General features: G+C 50.4%; 1 protein-coding gene across 6 annotated transcripts; it reads left to right on the top strand.

The window, feature by feature from the left end:
• The first annotated feature begins 4,375 nt into the window (after window positions 1–4,375).
• Window positions 4,376–19,817, top strand: LOC149348817 (uncharacterized). 6 transcript variants are annotated; one of them, XM_089588380.1, is made up of 9 exons: window positions 4,376–4,543; window positions 9,188–9,382; window positions 9,626–9,705; window positions 10,379–10,474; window positions 12,681–12,787; window positions 14,748–14,843; window positions 17,276–17,375; window positions 18,083–18,219; window positions 19,627–19,817. In XM_089588380.1, the coding sequence occupies exons 6-8, from the start codon at window positions 14,796–14,798 to the stop codon at window positions 18,163–18,165; spliced, it is 231 nt and encodes a 76-aa protein (XP_089444506.1). In that variant the 5' UTR covers window positions 4,376–4,543; window positions 9,188–9,382; window positions 9,626–9,705; window positions 10,379–10,474; window positions 12,681–12,787; window positions 14,748–14,795; the 3' UTR covers window positions 18,166–18,219; window positions 19,627–19,817. The 6 variants fall into 6 exon arrangements, with proteins under 6 accessions (XP_089444506.1, XP_089444507.1, XP_089444509.1 ...); XM_089588381.1 differs by having other exon boundaries at window positions 19,623–19,817; XM_089588383.1 differs by lacking the exon at window positions 10,379–10,474.
• Window positions 19,818–19,930: the final 113 nt, after the last annotated feature.

The raw sequence follows: 19,930 nt of genomic DNA, 5'->3' as shown, positions 1-19,930 counted from the left end.
GCCCTGCTTCTAGGCGGCATCCCAACACCTGGCCGCCATCATCAGGAAGGCAACAAAGCGAGCACTGGACCTTCCGGTGGCTACCTCCAACGCCAAACTGAAGGCGTTGGGAGTGGTAAACTCCTATCAGGAGTTGCGGGAGGCCCACCTCGTGAACCAATATACGCGGCTATCGCAGACGGTGCCTGGGCGCCGCCTGCTAAACCGCTTACACATCCAACACACATGCATACCAGAGGGGACGGAGAACATCCCGGTGCTGTGGCGCCACATGCTCTTGGTCGCTCCGCTCCCGCGTAACATGGACATGGCTTCACATGAAGGCAGACGACAAGCGCGGGTTCGCACGCTTGAGAGGCAATATGGGTATAAAGAGGGCGTCTATTACGTGGACATCACAGGGCCGTCGCCCGCGGGATTCTTCACGGCTGCCGTAGTCCACCGGGGAATGAATGTCGATGGGCTATCTTTTCGGGCCCCAAATTCAACACGAGCGGAGGAAGTCGCAATAGCTCTCGCTGCCGCCGATCCAAAATCGAAAACGGTTATTACAGACTCTCGCCGGGCCTGTGAACATTATCTTGCAGGCGAAATATCACCTCTGGCCTCGCAAATTCTAAGACGCGCTCTCGCCGATCCAACTCGCACAAAAGTGATCTGGGCTCCTGGCCACCAGGGTCTACGAGGCAATGAGGCCGCTGATGCGGCCGCCCGAGCGCTCACACACCGGGCTCCTCATCCTAGCTCTCATGGCTCAGAAGCTCATAAACCGCTTCTGCGGTTCCGCGAAATCCTAATTTATTATTGCGACAGCCACCGTCTCTACCCGGCACCTGCCAAGGGGCTGAGTAAGGCGGAGGAGCGAACTCTGCGGCGCCTGCAGACAGGAACCCTTCTCTGTCCTGCAATAGCAAAACACTCTGATCCGAACACAGATGGGCGCTGCCCGCACTGTGGAGAGATCTGCGATATCTTTCACAAGGTGTGGGCATGTACTCAGAATCCTCACCTTCCCCCCTCCCCCACCCCCACCCGAGAGGCATGGGAGACTGCCCTCCTCAACTGCTCCACACTGGAGTCCCAAAGGGCTCTGGTCAAGCGGGCGCGAGACGGGGCCTCGTCATGCGGTGTCCCGGACTAAGGATACCGACCATGCAGCAGGGTTATTTTTTTTTTTTAACCCTCAAGCTCTCTTTGATTAAAGTTTTTCACCACCACCACCTCGTAAGTGCCCGGAGAGCGAGGCAATCTCAGCTTTATACCGCTGCTGTAGCGTCACGTGGTCAGCTGCAGCGCCTCTGATGTGGAGCCTCCACCGCCGCGGCCTACCGCGCGAGCAGGCAGCCCATCTCTCCTCCGCTGTGACGTCATGTTGTCACGTGGTCAGCCGCCGCGCCTCTGATGTGGAGTCTCCACCGCTGCGGCCGACCGCGCGAGCCGGCAGCCCATCTCTCCTCTGCTGTGACGTCATGTTGTCACGTGGTGTCACGTGGTCACGCTAAAGGTCAATGGTAGCTCCACTGCCGCGCTCGACGGGCTTTAGTGTAGCTCTAGTAATATGCTTCGCATAAAAAAATTGGCAGAGGCTTAGCTTGGTTAAGCCCGGAAGGTTGCGAAAGCAAATTACGAGCAACTTTAGCGACTAAAGTAGTGAAAGGCGAAAGCCTGAGTGCTGCACGGAACGCCGGAATCTGCTTAAAGTGCTATTGAGGTGTCCGCTAAACCACAGAGTTGGTAAGGCGCCTTTCCTTTCATCGAAGTGAACGCAGTCCCCTCTCTTACTGCCTGGGATCTGCGGCGCTCCATGGCTACCGCTGGGACCTTTTTTTTTTTAACCCTCAAGCTCTCTTTGATTAAAGTTTTTCACCACCACCACCGCCGACGTACCGACTTGGTAGCTCAGATTTCACCTCGGTATGACGTCACAGACGCGAGCGCCTCCAGGCGTCATCAAACTGGAGGCCGTCTAAAGGTCAAACGTGACTCCCGCCGGGACCACGCTGAAGGCTCAAAACCTAGCGTTGTATTGCTTTCGCAATAAAAAAAATCCCTCTAATAGGTATGTATATGTAGGGCGATGAGAGAGGGAGAGATGTGGGCTGCATGCGTTACCGCTGACAACTTTGTGGCAGACACGCGGCACTGCAGCTATAGGCCACAGCGTTCACTGGATGATCAAACCCTAGCGATCAACCATTAACTGCCACCCGTCAGGGTGGGTGCACTACTGTCCAGCGTCCGGAACGCGCTCAACGCCAAGACGCTTATAGTTGCCCGACACGCCATAGTTTTCGCTCTCTAACCAGGTTCGGCAGTAGTTGAACCGCACCGTTTTATTGCAAACACTTGAGTGGATTGGGGTCGTGCGGGGACCCTGGGGCGTGCCCCGAATTCCTGTTGTAATAAAGTTTTCTCTCTCTCTCTCTCTCTCGGGATTTAGGGCAGGTGGGTTGGTGCGGCCAATACCTCCTAGAAGGTATTGGTGCGGCCCCCTTTGTACATGAAACGAGTGCCAGTATAATGGCCTTGTCTGGCCTTCTGAGGAGTTGGTTCCAACCCTCCTCGGAGAGAGCTGGCAATCAGGTTCGAGGAGCCGGGTGTGCCGCACAAAACCACAGGAAGTTCGCCTGGGTAGCGATTTCTCCCTGGTCACAGATTGGGCAGCCAGGTTCGCATTCCACGTCAGCGATGAGTGAAAGTCTAGAATGGCTAAGGATCGAGTGTGTCTGCAACCTGTGGAGCAAGGTAGCTTGAGCACGATTTAAATCCGGGTGGGGAGGCGGGAACTGGGTCTCGTCCCTCTGCGAAAGTTGGTGATTTCCGCAAAGGTCTGGGAAGCCGAGGCTGAGTCGAGCGGAGGCGGTTACTGAGACAGCTCCAGACCGGATCGCTACCGAGCCCGGGACTGATGCATCGCATGTACCCCGGGACCTACCCGACCGATACGTGTAGAGTCTGCCGGAGGGAGCCGGCAGATCACACGCACATCTTGTGGGACTGCATCAGAAATCCAAAGGAAGCAAGATCAGGAACAATCCCGCCGCGGCTGGAGGCCGCAGCGAAGAGCAACGACCATGACCAACAGCCATGGGCCGTCCAGCAGGTCCTCGGGGCGCTCGAAAGGCAGGGACCCAGCGAGCCGGCAACGGCGAGCGGAGACCCGCGCCGAGTAACGGCAGCCTCGTAGACGACGTAGGCCCTCGTCGGGGCGCGCGAGCGCCCAACTGCAGGCACAAATAAAGTTTACTCCAATCCGATCCAATAGGCAAGACCGTCTGGATCCGTGCGACCCATAAAGTTTCTTACTATTACCTAGAGGGAAAGCAGGCAGCCCGTCTATGGGAGTTTGCATGGCGACCCCTCGAGACCACTTCAGCCACCATGGGCGCTCAAAGCATCATGGGGCGGTGAGCTACTTGTTGCGGAACTGCAACTTTTGGCCAAAATAACTACAAACGTCCTAACATTCAATATCTTGTCTAATGATTGCAACAAACGAGCAGAAAAGCATTTAAGTGCAAAGTTTGCCCAAAATAAGAGACGATTTGCTCTCCTATTGGCCAAGTATTGAACATTATAAAAACTAATATTTTGTGCTCAACAGGCGTTTGAAGTGGAAATATGTTTTCAAAAAAAATTTAGTTGCTTAAATACTTCAAAAGTTTTTTAATGGCATTTTAGAAAAGTGAAACCGTTTATTGGCGTTGTGTGTCGTTGCGGTTTCACTACTATGATTTTTGCACACCGCGTTCGCGCGAAAGTCCTCTGCGCACACACAAACAGCGTTTTCGGAATGAAACGTCTTAGTAGTGTCACTACGTATTCCCGAAAAACTACGATTGTCCCGCAACAAGTAGCTCACCGCCCCATGATGCTTTGGGCGTCCATGGTGGCTGAAGTGCAGCGCCGCCAGCTTTCCCTCTAGGTAATAGTAAGAAACTCTATGGTGCGACCGATACGGCTAAAATTGGTTTTGAGGAAAGGAAATGGCGGAGTAACTGTCTCACATATCTCGGTGTACACCTAAATTGCGCCGTAAGGGAAGGGATAAAGGAGGGAATCAGAGCAGAAAGGAAGAAAGAGGTGCCGTAGTGGAGGGCTCCGGAATAATTTCGACCACCTGGGGATCTTTAATGCGCACTGACAAAACACAGCACACGGGCGCCTTCACCTCCTTCGAAACGCGCCCACCGCGGCCGGGTTCGAACCCGAAAACTCCGGCTCTGTAAGCCACGTGGTGAAAAGTGACGTGCCAAGCCATTGCCTCCTCTAGAAGGCAATGGAGGAGGCCATTGCCTCCTCAATGGAGGCCATTTCCTCCATTGAGGAGGCAGTGGTCAAGCTAACAGCGCCACCTGCAACAGCGCCACCTGAGCCCGAGGCCGGCAGGCTGACGTTTCAGTCGACGGTAAGCGGGTGCACTACACCATTGATACCACCGGCGGGGCTCGGAAGCGTTGCTTTTACGGCTTTCCTCGTCCGTACCCGCTACCAACGCACGGACTTGAGTCGGTGCGTTCGTCAGAGCCTTTCATGCGACAGGGTAAGCAAGCAAATTTTTTTTCCGACCTAGAGTTTTCAGTTGCGTTAGTTTATTGGGGTTTAACGTCCCAAAGCGACTCAGGCTATGATGGACGCCGTATTGAAGGGCTCCGAAAATTTCGACCACCTGGGGGTTGTGTTCGCCTCCAGAATTTCGCCTCCAGCGAATTTCGACCGTCGCGGCAGGGACGCAGCCCACATCTCAGTGAACTTGTCCTAGGCCTCGCTTCCTACTGGTGGATCGTATGCAGTGATTAACATTGAAGAGTTTCCCGCGAGTGTCTTATGCTTGAGCGGCCGGAATTGCCGTGCCTAATAACGGGTGCAGATAGTTATTTTCATGTTGGTACTTGTTCTCCCTTACCTGAAAGACGCGGGTTCAATCCCGGCCGCGGCGGTCGAATTTCAATGGAGGCGATATTCTAGGGGCCCATGTACTGTGCGGTCAGTGCACGTTAAACTTCAGGCGGACGAAGTTTCCGGAGCCCCTCACTCCGGCGTTCCTCATAACCTGGGTCGCTTTGGGAGGTTCAACCTCATAACCCATAAACCAAATCACCTGTGACCTGCGTAATGCGTCTGAATTGTGCGGTTTTGTATCGAACGCCATGTATTTCAATGGCTTGTGTGGAATTGTCGCCCGCGTCTTACGTTCTCTTTGTTCTCTCGAACGCCCAAGTACTGTTTTCGAAATGCGTCCGAATTCTGCTGCTTAGTATCAAACGCCGTATGTTTCAATCGCTTTTGTGGAATTGTCCCTCGCGTCTTACGGTGTAATTTTTTCGGACGTGCGAGCACAGTTTTCTAGTGTTCCTGCGCTCTGCGTCTCTTTGGTTGCTTCGGGTTTAGTGAAGGAGGCCTTTGCCTAGCGGACTATTTATTTTCTATATACTGTGCAGCTGCAGCTCTTTTCGGGTTCCGAGTTGTGAGGCTTAAGTTTAAAGCTCTCCTTATCTCGCATATTTTCCTATCGCGGAAAAGTAGTTTTGCCGCGTGTCTGTTCATGCGCAAATTGTTTCTTAGAGCGTTTGCGTTGAGCGGACTAGACGGACGGTTTTGCTGTCCATTTCATAGCTTGGAATGGTTGATAGTTACCTACAGTCTCTTGAGAGAGCAGGAGAGGCCTGCCTCCACAGGCTTAGGACTATCTTACTGGCTCGACAGATAAAAGTCCCTTGAGCCGCTGCTATGCGGAAGAAATTGTTCGTGTGGATCAAGCTCATAACGGCGACTAGGACGTTGCAGAAGATAACAAAAAAAGTTCCTAAAAAAGTTTTTCACGGGAACGCAAACAATTTGATCACTAAAACATTGGCGTGGAACAGCTGAGAGATAGGCTCCTCACAAATGACGAACGCGCGAGTTTTTCTTCTAAAAAAAAATACCCGCGGGGATCTTGCATGCTAGTTATGCGAGAATCAATTCTACTCTCATTCTATTCTAATTTCATTCCAATTCCATTTCAATTCTTTTCGAATTCTCTTAGAGTTCAATTCGAATCGTATTCTATTTATTTGTATTTGAAGTTGTACTAGTATCTGTTATTGATTAGCATTTCGTATTTCCGCTCCTTTGTTGACGTCAGATCGTTCCCGCACGTCGTGATTTTTTTGAAGCGGACACTTTTTCGGCGATGCCGTGTTTTTAAGTCGACGTAAACATCGATTGCTTTAACATTAAATAATATTTTTAGAAACCTGAAAACGTTTCCTATTGCCCTATTTCCTATTGCAACCGCAACATCAAAAGAAACAAAATTTGGAGGCCGCTGAAGCTTCGCCTTTAAGATATTAACGCGACAGCGTGTTGCAGCGCTGCTAGGGCGTGCACGGAACGCCACCGTCCGTTCGGCGCGACGCCTTGCCCGTTGGACAAATCTAAAATTGGTTTGGTTAATGGGGTCCGTCGTCCGAAATCGACTCAGGCTATGAGGGATGCCGTTGTGAAGAGCTCCGGAATTTTCGGTTTGGTTTTGTTTATGGGGTTTAACGTCCCTAAGCGACTCAGGCTACGAGAGACGCCGTAGTGAAGGGCTCCAGAAATTACGACCACCTGGGGTTCTTCAACGTGCACTGACATAGCACAGTACACGGGCCCCTAGAATTTCGCCTGGCCGCGGCGGGGGAATTTCGCCTCCATCGAAATTCGACCGCCGCGGCCAGGATCGAACCCGCGTCTTTCGGGTCAGCAGCCGAGCACCATAACCACTGAGCCACCGCGGCGACCACCTGGTTTCTTTAATGATCACTGACATCACACAGTACATACATGGGCCTCTAAAATTTCGCCTCTATCGAGAGTTGACAGCCGCGGCCGGGTTCGCACCCGCGTCTTTCGGGTCTGTAGCCGAGCACCATAACCACTGAGCCTCCGCGGCGGATCGGAAATTGGTTTGAGGAAAGGAAATGACGCAGTAGCAGTCACTTATCTTGTTGGACCCCCGAACCGCGCATGCTACGCAGGCTCCGATTATTGGTCGCCGGTTCCCCCGATTATAGGTTGCCACTTCGAAGTCTTTCCACGAGCTGGGCTCTAACTTACTAGTACGTTTATGGTGCACGAAACGCTGAGTCGTATGACCCCATCCGGAAGATTTTGCGGCAAGCGGTTGGCATGATAGGGTTATTTCCGACGTGCGGTGTCACTACTACTACTGCGACGACGCCGATGGCTTTTGGACCGAACGAGCTCTATACTCTGCCGCGCAATACGCATCCCTATTACTACGCGTTCTTGCCGAAATGTCTTGTATGCTCGCATCTCCACACCAAGGGAGCCACTCAAGGCGCACACAAGCAGTGCTTTTCTCACAAGCAAGACGTGAGAAATTACTTTTCATTCTGATTTCTAGCGGCGTTACTGAGCCTGAGGCCCTGAGCGACGACTGACTTGAGGGATTGGTAGGTGTTAATACGAAAACACGCACAAATGATGCTTTTGTTTTTGCAGCGAAAACTGTGATAAGTTTGTTATAAGTCATACAGCGGGCACAACGGCAGCAGTAATGCTTTAGGCCTAACGTTGCGCGGCCTAGTTTTGCATTTTCTTAACTGGGCGGTTCGAGGGTCCACGTACAAAACGAACGAGGAATGCTCCTTTTATCGAAACCAAGGGAGTGCTTATACAGACTGATTGATTCCCAGACTCGCCTCATTCGCAGTAAGACGTTCAGCTGGGTTTGAGGAGAGACAACTGGTTCACTTGGCCGGTTGACACCTCAGCCGCGCCGTGAGAAACCCGAACGCCTAACTAAAAGCTCGCTTCCAGCTAGCGTTCATGTTCTACAGCGAAAGCTCTGCTACGTCTCCCAAGGTCAGTCTTGATGCGCGTTTGACATTGAGGTCCGTAGCGCGGGCAAACCACGTGGCTCACCAAGCAGAGGCGCATCTGCGCGAGCTCGCCGGCTCATTGGCTATGATACCACGTGATTAAGACAGGGTATGATGGGAGAAGCGCAGCTTCGTGCGCTAGCCGGCTTCGCCGTGGCGATACCACGTGACTGGGAGAGGGTGCAACAGTTGCTGCGCGGCGGTTTCTCCTTCAGCTTCGCCATGGATGAGGCGCGCGCCAGACCGTGTGTGTCAGCTCTTCGGCGTCGCCGTCAAACCGCGTCCGACCATCCAGTTGATGCAGTTCGCCGAGAATGTGTACTGCAGAGGACGCGAGCTAAACGAGCCGCTGAAACCGAGGAGCTAAGAGAGCTAGACTTGCGAATCACTGGAACAGTTTTTGCTCTAAGTTGAGAAGAGTTAAACCGCACCAAATTTTTGTCTCTCACTTGGTCGAGGTGTCAGCGGCAAAGTAAACCAGTTACGCGCCTCCCCTGTCCAGAGATCCAGCGGAGGGTCTAGACCACTTCTAGCAACGTGCCCAAAGTGCGAATGAAGCTGGTCTGGAGATTAGACTGCAGTTTACTTGAACAAAGCGGGCCCTGGGCTGTGCCGGTAAGGATTGAAAGGGGCAGTCCATGACGCAGATCAGTGCTCTGAATCTGGCGTGTGTCTCTGGTTGTGCCCAGCGCTTTCTATTCTCGTCATGAACTCCACTCGCCAGCAAGCCTCGGCAACCGCGTTTGAACCTTCCCGTCCCTTTAGTCGCTGCACGGTCCAGGTTCCCACCGACAATATGAGCCAGTTATGGGCCTTTCCTTTACTCGAAGGGAGTGTGACTCCGAAAACGTTGCTGGGAGCTGCATAGCCGTATTTTGTTGGACCCGTGGAATCCGGGAACGTCGTCGAACCAAGAGTGGAAGCGGAAGAACGCTGAGTATGCATGTGACGTTGTAGTAGTAGTAAAAAATTTCGAGATCAGCGCAGCTACCTGCACTGGAGCATATCGACGTTCGTGGCTGTTCAGACGTCCATGTTCTATATCGACGTCCATAGCTACTTCGACGTTTAAGCGCATTTTTTAGGGTTTCTTCGTGTTTAATCAACTGATTACACCTCGTGAACCAAATATTTCCCCAGGGCAATATTTTATCACACACTATCTGTCGCATTCACACTTTCACCGATCTTCAGAGAACGACGTAATCGTGCGGACAAAATTGCTAACACTTTTTACTGTCCCGACCGTGCCATATAATGCTCCCGCATGAATAAAATTTATTGATCGTTTCGGGTTACTCGGGCGGTCTTCCCAGGCCCAGGATCCCGTCCACGGAGGCCGCTTGCCAGGCTTGGCGAATGAGCTGGCGCTGAAACGGTAGCTCTGAGTGAGTCAGCACGTAGAGACGCCCAACTGAACAGTCGCCTGTGAAACGTCCACACGGGCCTACAGCGACAGACCACCTCGCAACCAATGCCAGTCAGCTTTCACTGATCAGCGTGCTAAGGAGGTAAGCTCTGTTCCACATTTTTTTTGTGTGTTTATAACGAACACACAACATGCATGCTGATCGGATAATAAAGCCCACTCGGAAACTATCATATTCCACTTGTACGCTCTCTGCGCCACCGAGGATAACTGCGAAAGCTACTGGGGCAGGTCTAGCACCAGCAACTTCGAAGGTTGACTGCGCTCAAGCACTAGATCACATGTGGGTCCTACGCGCCAGTCAATGCCACAATCTTTTTTGCAGGTTGCAGCGGCTTCTTCAGATGTAGTTCCTGCCTGCTGTTAGCTGCCACTCATCGTATTTGAGCCCTGATCTGGAGGATGGTGAGTGGTCAGGGCTGTAGCCAATGCGTGGCGCCCAACCGGGCAACATTCTTCAGACTGTAAGGAGCATTGCACCGGTACAAGTTAACATTCGCAGGCATGCTTGGTTAGCAGTGTTGGAAGTATACCTGCATCATCTAACTCGGGTCTGACCCTCACATTACAATGCCACCTTCCGTCTTTTGGCTCCCGGGCTGTTGATGCTGTCAGCGTTCCGCATGCCCGCTAGCTTTTCCGGGCGACGTATTTTCTTGAATAACGCACAGTTGCCAGACCAGTCGTAGTGTGTATGCCTTCTTTTCTCGGCCTTGATCAATTTGTCTGGTTTTGTTCTTCAGCACAGTCAGTAGCATTAGTCTCTCGAAGTTCTATCGAAGGACTGACTGATTGATTGCTTGATAAATTGTATTGGATGGTTGATTGCTTGCTTCCTTGATTGGTTCATTGATTGATCGATGGCGCTGTTTTCGTCCGCTAACAGACGCTCGTTGCCAGTGGTCTTAGAAGTGCGCAGTTCCTGTTAAGGTAGCGATAGAAAAATATTCAAAATCAACTCTAGTGCGTGAGTCTGGAGGACTTAGAGACTAGTCCTCAGCTGACTAACTGTGGTATATTACGTTATGTATCTTTGTGTGCGAATGTTTGTTTGCGTGTGCATCCATGTTTCATGCAGAGGCTAAAAGTGGCCATCGTGTCCACCGCTGAGAAACGGGAAAGCGGCGACGCCGTTGGCCTGCGTGCTTCCTGGAGCCCCTGGTGAGAGGAGCGGGTAAGTTGCCGAACGCCTGTCCACTGCAGAGCCAAGATTTTAGGGTCGATTTCAGGAGGCAGCGGTATTATATCTATTGTACTGCAAGCTAAGAGACGGCCGTGTCCCATTCGGATATGAGTGGGTTCCGGGTTTTATAGGGGCCTTAACGCCCAAAAGCGACTCAGGCTACCTGGAATGCCGTAGTGAAGGGCTGCGGAAATTCCGACCACCTGGGGTTGTTTAGCGTGCACTAACATCGCACAGCAGACGGGCCTCTATTATTTAGCTTCCATCGAAATTAGACCGCCGTGGCCGGGATCGAACCCGCGTCTTTCGGGTCAGCAGCCGAGCGCCGTAACCACTGAATCACCGCGGAGCCCCGATTCGGATATGAGCGCCATTGTGCGACCTCTGTCACTGAAGCTGATCGCCATTTACATTCAAAGTGATAGGCTCTTGCCAACGATAACAATCATCAAAGGCTTAAGTGATGTGTGGCTGCTCTTGTAATCGTACCTAGCGTTTAACAATTAGCAATTCAGTCTCCCATCCACGGAGTCGCGATGCTCGCTTTTCCCTTAAGGATCCACGCACTGCTCGTTCATAGTGCCTTCTTTTAAGTACCAGATTATGGCAGTTGTTCAGGTCATGTCTAATTTGCTTGAAGCCGGGGGTCACTACCATACTTTCCCGTTGTAATTGTACAGTGTTGCCGCCCGGCCGTGTGAAATCCCTTCGTCGCGTCTGGCCCGGATGCCTGCACCCAGTTTCGCCGAGTCAACGGGCAGAGAGTTTGTGCAGAACCAGCCACAACATCGCCATCAAATAGAGGGATGTTGAGGTGCGATGCCTGTTGTTGCGTTCATCGCGGGACACTGCGGATACTAAAGAGCTGTGTACAGATTAAATTCCCACAGTTTGCTTTTTCATTGCTTATTATAATTGACGATAAAACGCATAACTCCGGCGCCTAATGGTTAGACTTCCTGACGAGGCTAGACCACTTCTGATTGCTTGTAACTTCCGGCAGGCCTAAATATACGCATTCTTTTTTTTTTGCATTGTCGGTGTGTCAAATTTCAAATTCCGCGGGTAAATTTCGACGTGCTCGCTCATGTTTGGAGCATAGTACCTCCTACTTGGTAGTTTCGCTCGCATTACTAGCTTGAGTGGTTATTACAAATAAGGGAAATCACACTGGTTGGTATCCACCTATCCGAAACCCGTGTCTCATTCAGATGAACCATAAACTAACACAGGTGTAGACAGTTCAGTTGACCATTGTAACCTTGGGTCGGGATAGGCAAACATTTCAATAATCAAATTGCGAAAATAACTCTTGAAGAGGTGTCGAGGAGTGGGATGTGGAGGAGCTTAGTCCTTGCACAAAGAGAAAATTCTTTTTCGTCGTCGTTCTCGTCGTCGGCAAGGCAGTCGTCATCATTATCATCAGCCGCACTACGCCCACTGCAGGACAAAGGCCTCTCCTATATTTTTCCAATTAACCCTGTCCTGTGCCAGCTTTGGCCACCGTATCCTCGCAAATTTCTTAATCTCCTCCAACCACCCCCTTCTTTGCGTGCCTTCTCTAGGTATCCAGTCGGTTGCCCTTAACGGCAATCGGTTATCTATGGCCCTCGCATTACATTCCCTGTGCCAAGCCTGTTTTTTCTTCATGACTTCGACTAGATTTTTTGATTAACAAGCTTTTGTTTCCTCACCCACTTTTCCCTCTTCGTGTGTCCTAACGTTGCACTGATCATTTCCCTTTTCATAGCTCGCTGGGCTGTCCTCAATTTAAGTTCACCATCTCTATTAAAAGACGTGGTTCATACTTGTGTTTTGACAATTTTTCTTGTGAGTGGTATTGAACTGCTTTTAGAAGTTCTCTTTGTATTCTGGTTATTGTTTTCCTTATTAAAGACACCAGAGATAAATAGAGAGAGAAATGGACGAAAAGGCAAGGAGGTTAACCAGGCGATGCCCAGTCGGCTACCCTACACTTGCGGAGGGGAACAAAGGGGAAAAAAAGAAAAATAGTGGCAATGAAATGAGTTCTCTAAGTGTCCAGCGACCACTATGTCACGGGGACAGAGGGCGCGCACAAAAAACTTAGATTATAAACGGGATTATAGCCCCCAGGAACTGTGAAGGTTGACTGTGCTCTCGCTCTAGATCGTATGTGGGTCCTACGCGCTACTCAATGCCAAAATCTTGTTTGCAGGTTGCCGCGGCGCTTTCCTTCGGATGTGGTACCTGCCTGCTGTTAGCTGCCAGGCATCGTATTTGCGGCTTTTTGCGCAACATTGTGTGTGCTGAGCTTGAAGGCAGGTGAGTGGTCAGGGTTGTAGCCAATGCGTGGCGCTCAGCAGGGCAACATTCTTCAGACTGTAAGGAGGCATTCCGCCGGTACAGGCTAACATTCACAGGCATGGTTGATGATATAAAATCTTAGCCTGGCTGACACAACTGCAGCTGATGGGCCGATTGTGCGAACATGCACAAGATGGGAGAATGTCCTGGTCGGCTCAAAAAAGGATAGGTTAAGTTACGCGTGCCGCCGCGTACATCATTGAACCCACTCTCAAGGAATTTTCCTCAATGCATCTTCAACAAACCTCACTGGCCGATATGTTCATAGCCGTGGTAGGGCACTGGACATCCTGTAGTGCTGGTAGAAGTGTGTGTATCTAAACGTCAGTATCTAAAAGGACCAATATTGCTTCTAGAAGGGCTCTTAATGGGCTTTGAACAGATGACACAGGCGATGTGTACCCCAACCGAGACAGACCAACTGTGTCCGGGTCAGAGCCAAGGCCGTGTGAGTTCCTGCACTAGACGTCCTCAGTGTACTTTCGATTCGCGACCCGTAGTCGATGTACAGTCTAGCGCGATTTGAAGGTTATCACGTTTGAACGTGATAACCGTCTTTTGTGGTCCGTTTCAGCTGTAATCATTGTTCCGGCTGAAACGGGCCAAGAATTTTTTTCTGGTGAAATTTTCCTAATAAAAATTACTACGCAGGAGAGAGAAACCGTTCGGATTCCTACGTTCATGTATTTGTTGCAGTGTTCCTTCAAAAAAAAAAATTAAGGGAGCACTTGACCTCAAGTGCGGTGAGACGACAAAACGGCATCGCACGTTCGGCTCTACGCCTTGCTCGTCCGTCAATTGGTCTTTGAGGGAAGGAAATGTATGTCTCACATATATCGGTGGACACCTGAACCTCGCCGTAACGGGATGGAAGATGGTAGTGAACGAAGACACTGTATTCACAAGACGCGAATTTGTTCATTCAGAACCATTAAGCTGGCATGGCGGAGGGGTTAGCGTGCTCGCCTTGTACTACGGAGACCTTGGTTCTATTCCCTAACTCGACGAATTTCCTACTCGTTTTTATTTATTTATCTGGTCTGACAGCATCACTATACGATCAATTTATTGGATTGCATGGCTACTAGCCCAACTACATTTGGCCTCGTTTGAAATTCGCGCACTTTGACGTCGCGACCATTTCGATCAATTGAAACAAGGTCAGCCTAGCTACGGCGGACACTGAAGGTCACTCTTAGTTAGAGTAGTTTATGTTTGGCAATCTAAGGCTCCAGTGATCAACTTCAAATCGCGTCAGACAGATGCAGTGCAGAGCATCGCGTCTCGGAAGCCTGCAGCAGGACAATATGAGCAGGGTTTTTTTTTTCGAAAAGTGAGGAGCTTTGAGTAACACACACAGCACCCGTATGCAAGCGAGTGCGTTGGACAGCTTTAAAGATGAGAATCGCTTTCAAGGCTTCAGCGAATTCGGTTGGGACTCCTGCCTAGGATGCGTTACGTTCTGAAGTGCCCAGTTAGTTGCTTGTCTGCATAAACGGTTAGACGTTCGTTCCACGTATTTCCCAAGCTATTATTGGGTGAAATTTACGTTTGTAATTCTTCAGTCGTGTCTCACTAGCGTACGTATGCGTCTTATTGAGATATGAGAGACCGTCGTGCCACCACCATCACTAAAAGTGACCGCCAATCATGCTCGATTGTCAGGTGGAAATCCATGTACTACTCGGGCACACGCGTTCTTTTACGGATCTTCCCAAGGAGCACAGCTTATCGGCCCGATATTAGAAATGCATTGGCAAAGACTGGTCCTATCAATAACCAGGAGTAAAACCACCCATTTCCAATATTGGGCCGTCTATCTGGGGTGCTCGGGTTAGTATGAGGTGGGTTCAAGTGCTGCCCACTTTGCCTGCAGCCGGAGGTCTTTATTCTGCTGCCCCGCTCTTTTTCTTTGCAGTGCTGCTGCTCCAGGTCATGTGCAGTGCTTTCGTCGCGTCTGGCCCGGATGCCTGCAGCAACTCCCCTCGCAGCAACGGGGGAAACGGCACCAAAGGTAGGAACGTCAGGGTGCGATGCCCGTTGTTCGCCTCTCAGGACGCAGTGCACACAAGCCTGCCTTTCTACAGGGTGTGGTGGGGTGGTGTGGATAGCAGGATGACTGTGCTCTCATATTGGAAAAACATTGGCCCAATATTGGATATACATTGGTAAAGGCCGGTCTTACAAAGGACCAGAGTGAAACCATCCTTTTGCAATACTGGGCCGATTACAAGTGCTGCTTGGGTAGCCAGTAGGGCATGCAGGCGATTGCAGGCTTCATGCACATTTGAGATAACACTTGCATCAGATGGCTTTCACGCCAGAAATGGGCACCAGTACTTGGCAGAGAACATGGTGGCTCAGTCTAATGCAAAAGCATATCTAGGCTCATCAGTGGCGCTCGTCTGCCGAGACAGATCCATAGCCAATCCAACACTAGCGACATAACAATCCATATATGGGCGAAACTGGCTAATAAGTCCTCCCTTAGAAAAAAAAGCTCAACCAAAACAAAAATTATAAAAAGAAGGCGGAAATTAACAAAGGAAAGACTTTTAAAAAGAAACGAAATCCAAAAAGAAAAATAACTAAAATAAGATGAAAAAGAATGACAAAAAATGGCTGAGGCTTAGCTTAGGTTAAGCCTAGTCATATGCGAAGCATATTGTGGCCGAGTTGCATATCGAGCACGCCGCTTGGCTAGACGTTATTTACGCTCTTCATCAGTCTCAGTAGCACGCCGCAACTTTTGCTTCTCATTCCAACGAGCAGCCCTGTCTCCAGGAGGCATCTCTATCCCGTGTACGCCTAGCAGAGGCAGGCGCACCCCCTTGTATACCGCCGCTCCAGCATCACGTGTTCACTACAGCGCACCTAGCGGCAGAAGCAGGAAACACATTGGTCGCGACGCCTCGCGCGACGGCGCGAGCTGGGGCCCCGTTTCTTCTATGTCGTTACGTCACGCATCACGTGGTCCTCCTTGGTCGCGACGCCTCGCGCGGCGGCGCGAGTCTAGGTGGTGATGGCCCAACTCGCGCCGTCACGCGAGGCGTCGTGACCGAGGATGACCACGAGGTGCGTGACGTCACAGCAGATGAGAAACGGGGGCCCAGCTCCAACTCGCGCCGTCACGCGAGGCGTCGTGACCAAGGATGACCACGTGGTGCGTGACGTCACAGCAGATGAGAAACGGCAGCTGGGCCCCCGTTTCTCATCTGCTGTGACGTCACGCACCACGTGGTCATCCTTGGTCACGACGCCTCGCGTGACGGCGCGAGTTGGGCCCCCGTTTTTCATCTGCTGTGACGTCACGCATCACGTGGTATGACATGGAGGTCACGAAAGGTCAATGGTAACGACACCGCCGCGCTCGAGGAGCTGGGTTGGGCTATTTTAGTATGCTTCGCATAAAAAAAAAATATTGGAGTGAGAAAGAGAGGACAGGGAAAGACTTTCGCACTTCCGCTTTTAAGCAAGACTAAGTGCAATCTAATTTTCAGACGCTCGCCATGGAAGGGGGAATTCGATATGTGCGAAAGTTGACCAAGCCCCCCCAAAAAGTGGGCGAAAAGAGGTGCAGCGTCTTCTTTAAAACATATTCAAAGACCTCTTTAGCGATAAAAGTCCCATTTTTATTCTTCATTGGACATTAATTGGAGCTGAAACGCATGCAACATGGCCATACAGCGGCTCTGCCACGCAACGACAGTCCTGGTTAGGCCAGACCACTTCCGACTGCCATGTGACTTCCGGCTGCCGATAATGGCTGCATTTCTTTCAAAACTTCGGTGCGAGAAATTTCGAATTGAGCGGGTCATATCCAACGCGCTCGCTCATATTTTGAACTTGATATTTCCGAACGAGTAAAAATCGGCTTCTTGAGTTGGAAGAGCTTGTTTTTCGGCATAACACTGGCAGTGGTGTAGCACATCGGAATGCAGGTAAGATGTGCTAGCAGGTTGGCTAACATCAACGCGGGTTCGATCCCGGCCGCGGCGGCTAGAATTTCTTTGGAGGAGAAATTCTAGAGGCCCGTGTACTGTGCGATGTCAGTGCACGTTAAAGAACCCCAGGTAGCCGAAATTTCCGGAGCCCTCCACTACGGCGTCTCTCATAGCCTTAGTCGCTTTGGGACGTTAAACCCCATAAACCATAAACCATAAATTATATTGGATGGTTGATTGCTTGCTTCCTAGATTGATTGATTGACTGATTGCGCTGTTTCGTGTACTAACAGACGCTCATTGCCTGTGGTCTTAGAAGTGCGGAGTTCCTGATAAGCTAGCGATCGAGAATATTTTCCTGTCGTTATATTTACCAAATCCCCTGTAGTGCGTGACATTTAAGGACTTCGAGTCTATGCCTGAGCTGCCTACCTTTGGTATATTACGTTATTTGTCTTTGTGTGTGAATATTTGTTTGCGTGTGCATCCATGTTTCATGCAGAGGCTAAAAATGGTCACCGTGTCCACCGCTTTGCGACGGGAAAGCGCCGACGCCACTCGCTTGCGTGCGTGCTTCGTGGAGCCCCTGGTGAAACGAACAGGTACGTTGCCGAACGCCTGTCCTCTGCAGAGCCAAGGTTTTAGGGACGGTTCCAGGAGGCAGCGGTATTATATACAATGCTAAGATATGCAAGCTATTATATGCAAGCTAAGAGACGGCCGTGTCCCATTAGGATATGAGTGGGTTTCGGGCTTTATAGGGGGCTAAACGTCACATAGGCACTATGGCTATGAGGGATGCCGTAGTGAAGGGCTGCGGAAATTTCGACCACCTGGGGTTGTTTAGCGTGCACTAACATCGCAATGCAGACGGGCGTCTGGAATTTCGCCTCTATCGAATTTTGACCGCCGTGGCCGGGATCGAACCCGCGTCTTTCTGGTCAGCGGCCGAGTGCCATAACCACTGAGCCACCGCCGTGGCCCGATTCGGATATGAGTGCCATTGTGCGACCTCTGTCACTGAAGCTGATCGCCATTTACTTTCAAAGTGATAGCCTCTTGCCAACGATAACAATCATCAAAAGCGTAAGTGATGTGTCGCTGCTCTTGCAATCGTACCTAGCGGTTACAATTAGCAACTCAGTCTCCCATCCATGGAGTCGCGATTCTCGCTTTTCGCTTAAAAATCCATGCACTGCCCGTTCATAGTGCATTCTTTTAAGTACCAGATTATGGCAGTTGTTCAGGCCTTGTCTACTTTGCTTGAAGCCGGGGGTCACTACCATACTCTCCCGCTGTATTTGTGCAGTGTTGCCGCCCGGCCGTGTGAAATACCTTCATCGCGTCTGGCCCGGATGCCTGCACCCGGTTGCCACGCATCAACGGGCATAGGGTTTGGCCACAACCCCCATCCACTACATCGCCATCAACTAGAGGGATGTTGAGGTGCGATGCCTGTTGGCCTCATCGCGGTACACAGTGGATACTAAAGAGCTCTGTACAGATCAAATTCCCACAGTTTGCTTCTTCATTGCCTATTATAATTCACGCTAAAACGCATAAAATCCAGCGCCCACCAGTTAGACTGTCCTGACGAGGCGACACCCCTTCTGATTGCTTTGTAACTTCCGGCAGGCCTAAATATATGCATTTTTTTTTTGCATTTTCGGTGTCAGAAATTTCAAATTCTGCGGGTAAATTTCGACGTGCTCTCTTGTGTTTGGAGCGTAGTGTTTCCCACTGGGTAATTTCGCTCGCATTACTGGCTTGAATGGTTAATACGAATGATGAGAATCACACTGGATGCTATCCACCGATCCGACAGCAGTGTTTCATTCACATGAACCTTAAACTAACGCAGGGGTAGACAGGCGAGTTTACCATTGTAACCTTGGGTCCGGACAGGCCGACATTTCAGTGATCAAATTGCGGAAAAAACTATTGAAGGGGTGTCAAGTAGAGGCTTTGGGAGGAGCTTAGTCCTTGTACAAAAGGAAAATTTGATTACGCCTTCTTTTCTCATCGTTGCTCAATTTGACTAGTTTTTTTTCGCAAGCATAGTCGCTAGTGCCAGTTTCTCCAAGTTCGATCGATTGACTGATTGGTTGATTAGAGTTTTGTATGGTTGATTGATCGATTACAGATCTGCTTACTGATTGATTGGTTGGTGTAGTCACTGGATGACACTGACTGTTCAGCAGATTGGTATACTGATTGACAGATATATTGAGTGACTGGTTTTCCTCTTAAGAAGATGCACAAGCGGCACTTATTACAAGTTGAGTTGACTGACTGATTGATTCATTGGATAGCTAGAAGAAGATGCAGATGTGGTGCTTTCTACACATTCAATTGGCTGACTGATTTATTGGATAGCTGATTTATTGTTTGGCTTTGAAATGCACAAGTGGCAGTTTCTACAAGTTAATTGACTGACTGATAGATGTATTGGATAGATGGTTGACTGATTGACTGATAGATTTGTTGGTTAATGAAGAGACTGATTTTGACTGATTGATAGTCTGACAGACTGGCTGATTGATCGACTGATTGACTGACTGACTGTGATTGATTGATTGAGAATTAGTGCATGCCGCTCCCTGAAAGCGGTGTTTTGTGCGTTAACAAACACTCATTGCCTGTGTTTCCAGAAGCACCTAATTTATGCTCAGCCAGCGATCGACTTAGATGAAATACCGGTACCTGGGGTAAGATTAACCAAATTCCTTGTAGTAAATGACAGTGCAGGTCAGTGAGTCTACGCATCAGGCTGCCTACTGAGCCATACAAACGCGATTCTTCATATGGTTGCGTGAGAGCGTTTGTTTGCCTGTGCATCCATGTTTCAGGCAGAGGCTGAAAATGGCCACCGTGTCCACCATAGGTGAGAAGAGCAGGCTATACGAAGAGCGAACCTCTGTCCACTGCTGAGCCCAGGCTCTACAGCCAGTGCACCGCCCGGGTCGCACCATGAATGGGCAGCAGCCGGCGTGCGCTCCCTCCGCATCGGCCGTGCTGCGCCACAGGGAAACGCTGGGTGAGGAAGCTGCGTGCTTTATTTTTTACTTTACTATTACTGTAAGTGCATATGGTTGCACGGTTTTTGGGATTTGTTCCGGCTGTCCCGTTACTGCTTTGCATCCGGTAATGAGGAAGC

Source organism: Amblyomma mixtum, chromosome 4 (assembly GCF_055824585.1).
Source record: "Amblyomma mixtum isolate Tamu chromosome 4, ASM5582458v1, whole genome shotgun sequence".
NCBI classification, from domain to species: Eukaryota; Metazoa; Arthropoda; class Arachnida; order Ixodida; family Ixodidae; genus Amblyomma; species Amblyomma mixtum.
Note: the sequence above shows the minus strand (reverse complement) of the source record. Positions and strands in the feature narration are given on the sequence as shown.

What these genes read in the sequence shown, in the direction of transcription:
- LOC149348817 (XM_089588378.1), top strand. An exon ending in TGTGCTGAGCTTGAAGGCAG is followed by an intron (nt 12,788 to 14,747) that starts GTGAGTGGTCAG and finishes TTTTCTTTGCAG; the next exon opens with TGCTGCTGCTCCAGGTCATG. An exon ending in CGGGGGAAACGGCACCAAAG is followed by an intron (nt 14,844 to 18,082) that starts GTAGGAACGTCA and finishes GTATTTGTGCAG; the next exon opens with TGTTGCCGCCCGGCCGTGTG.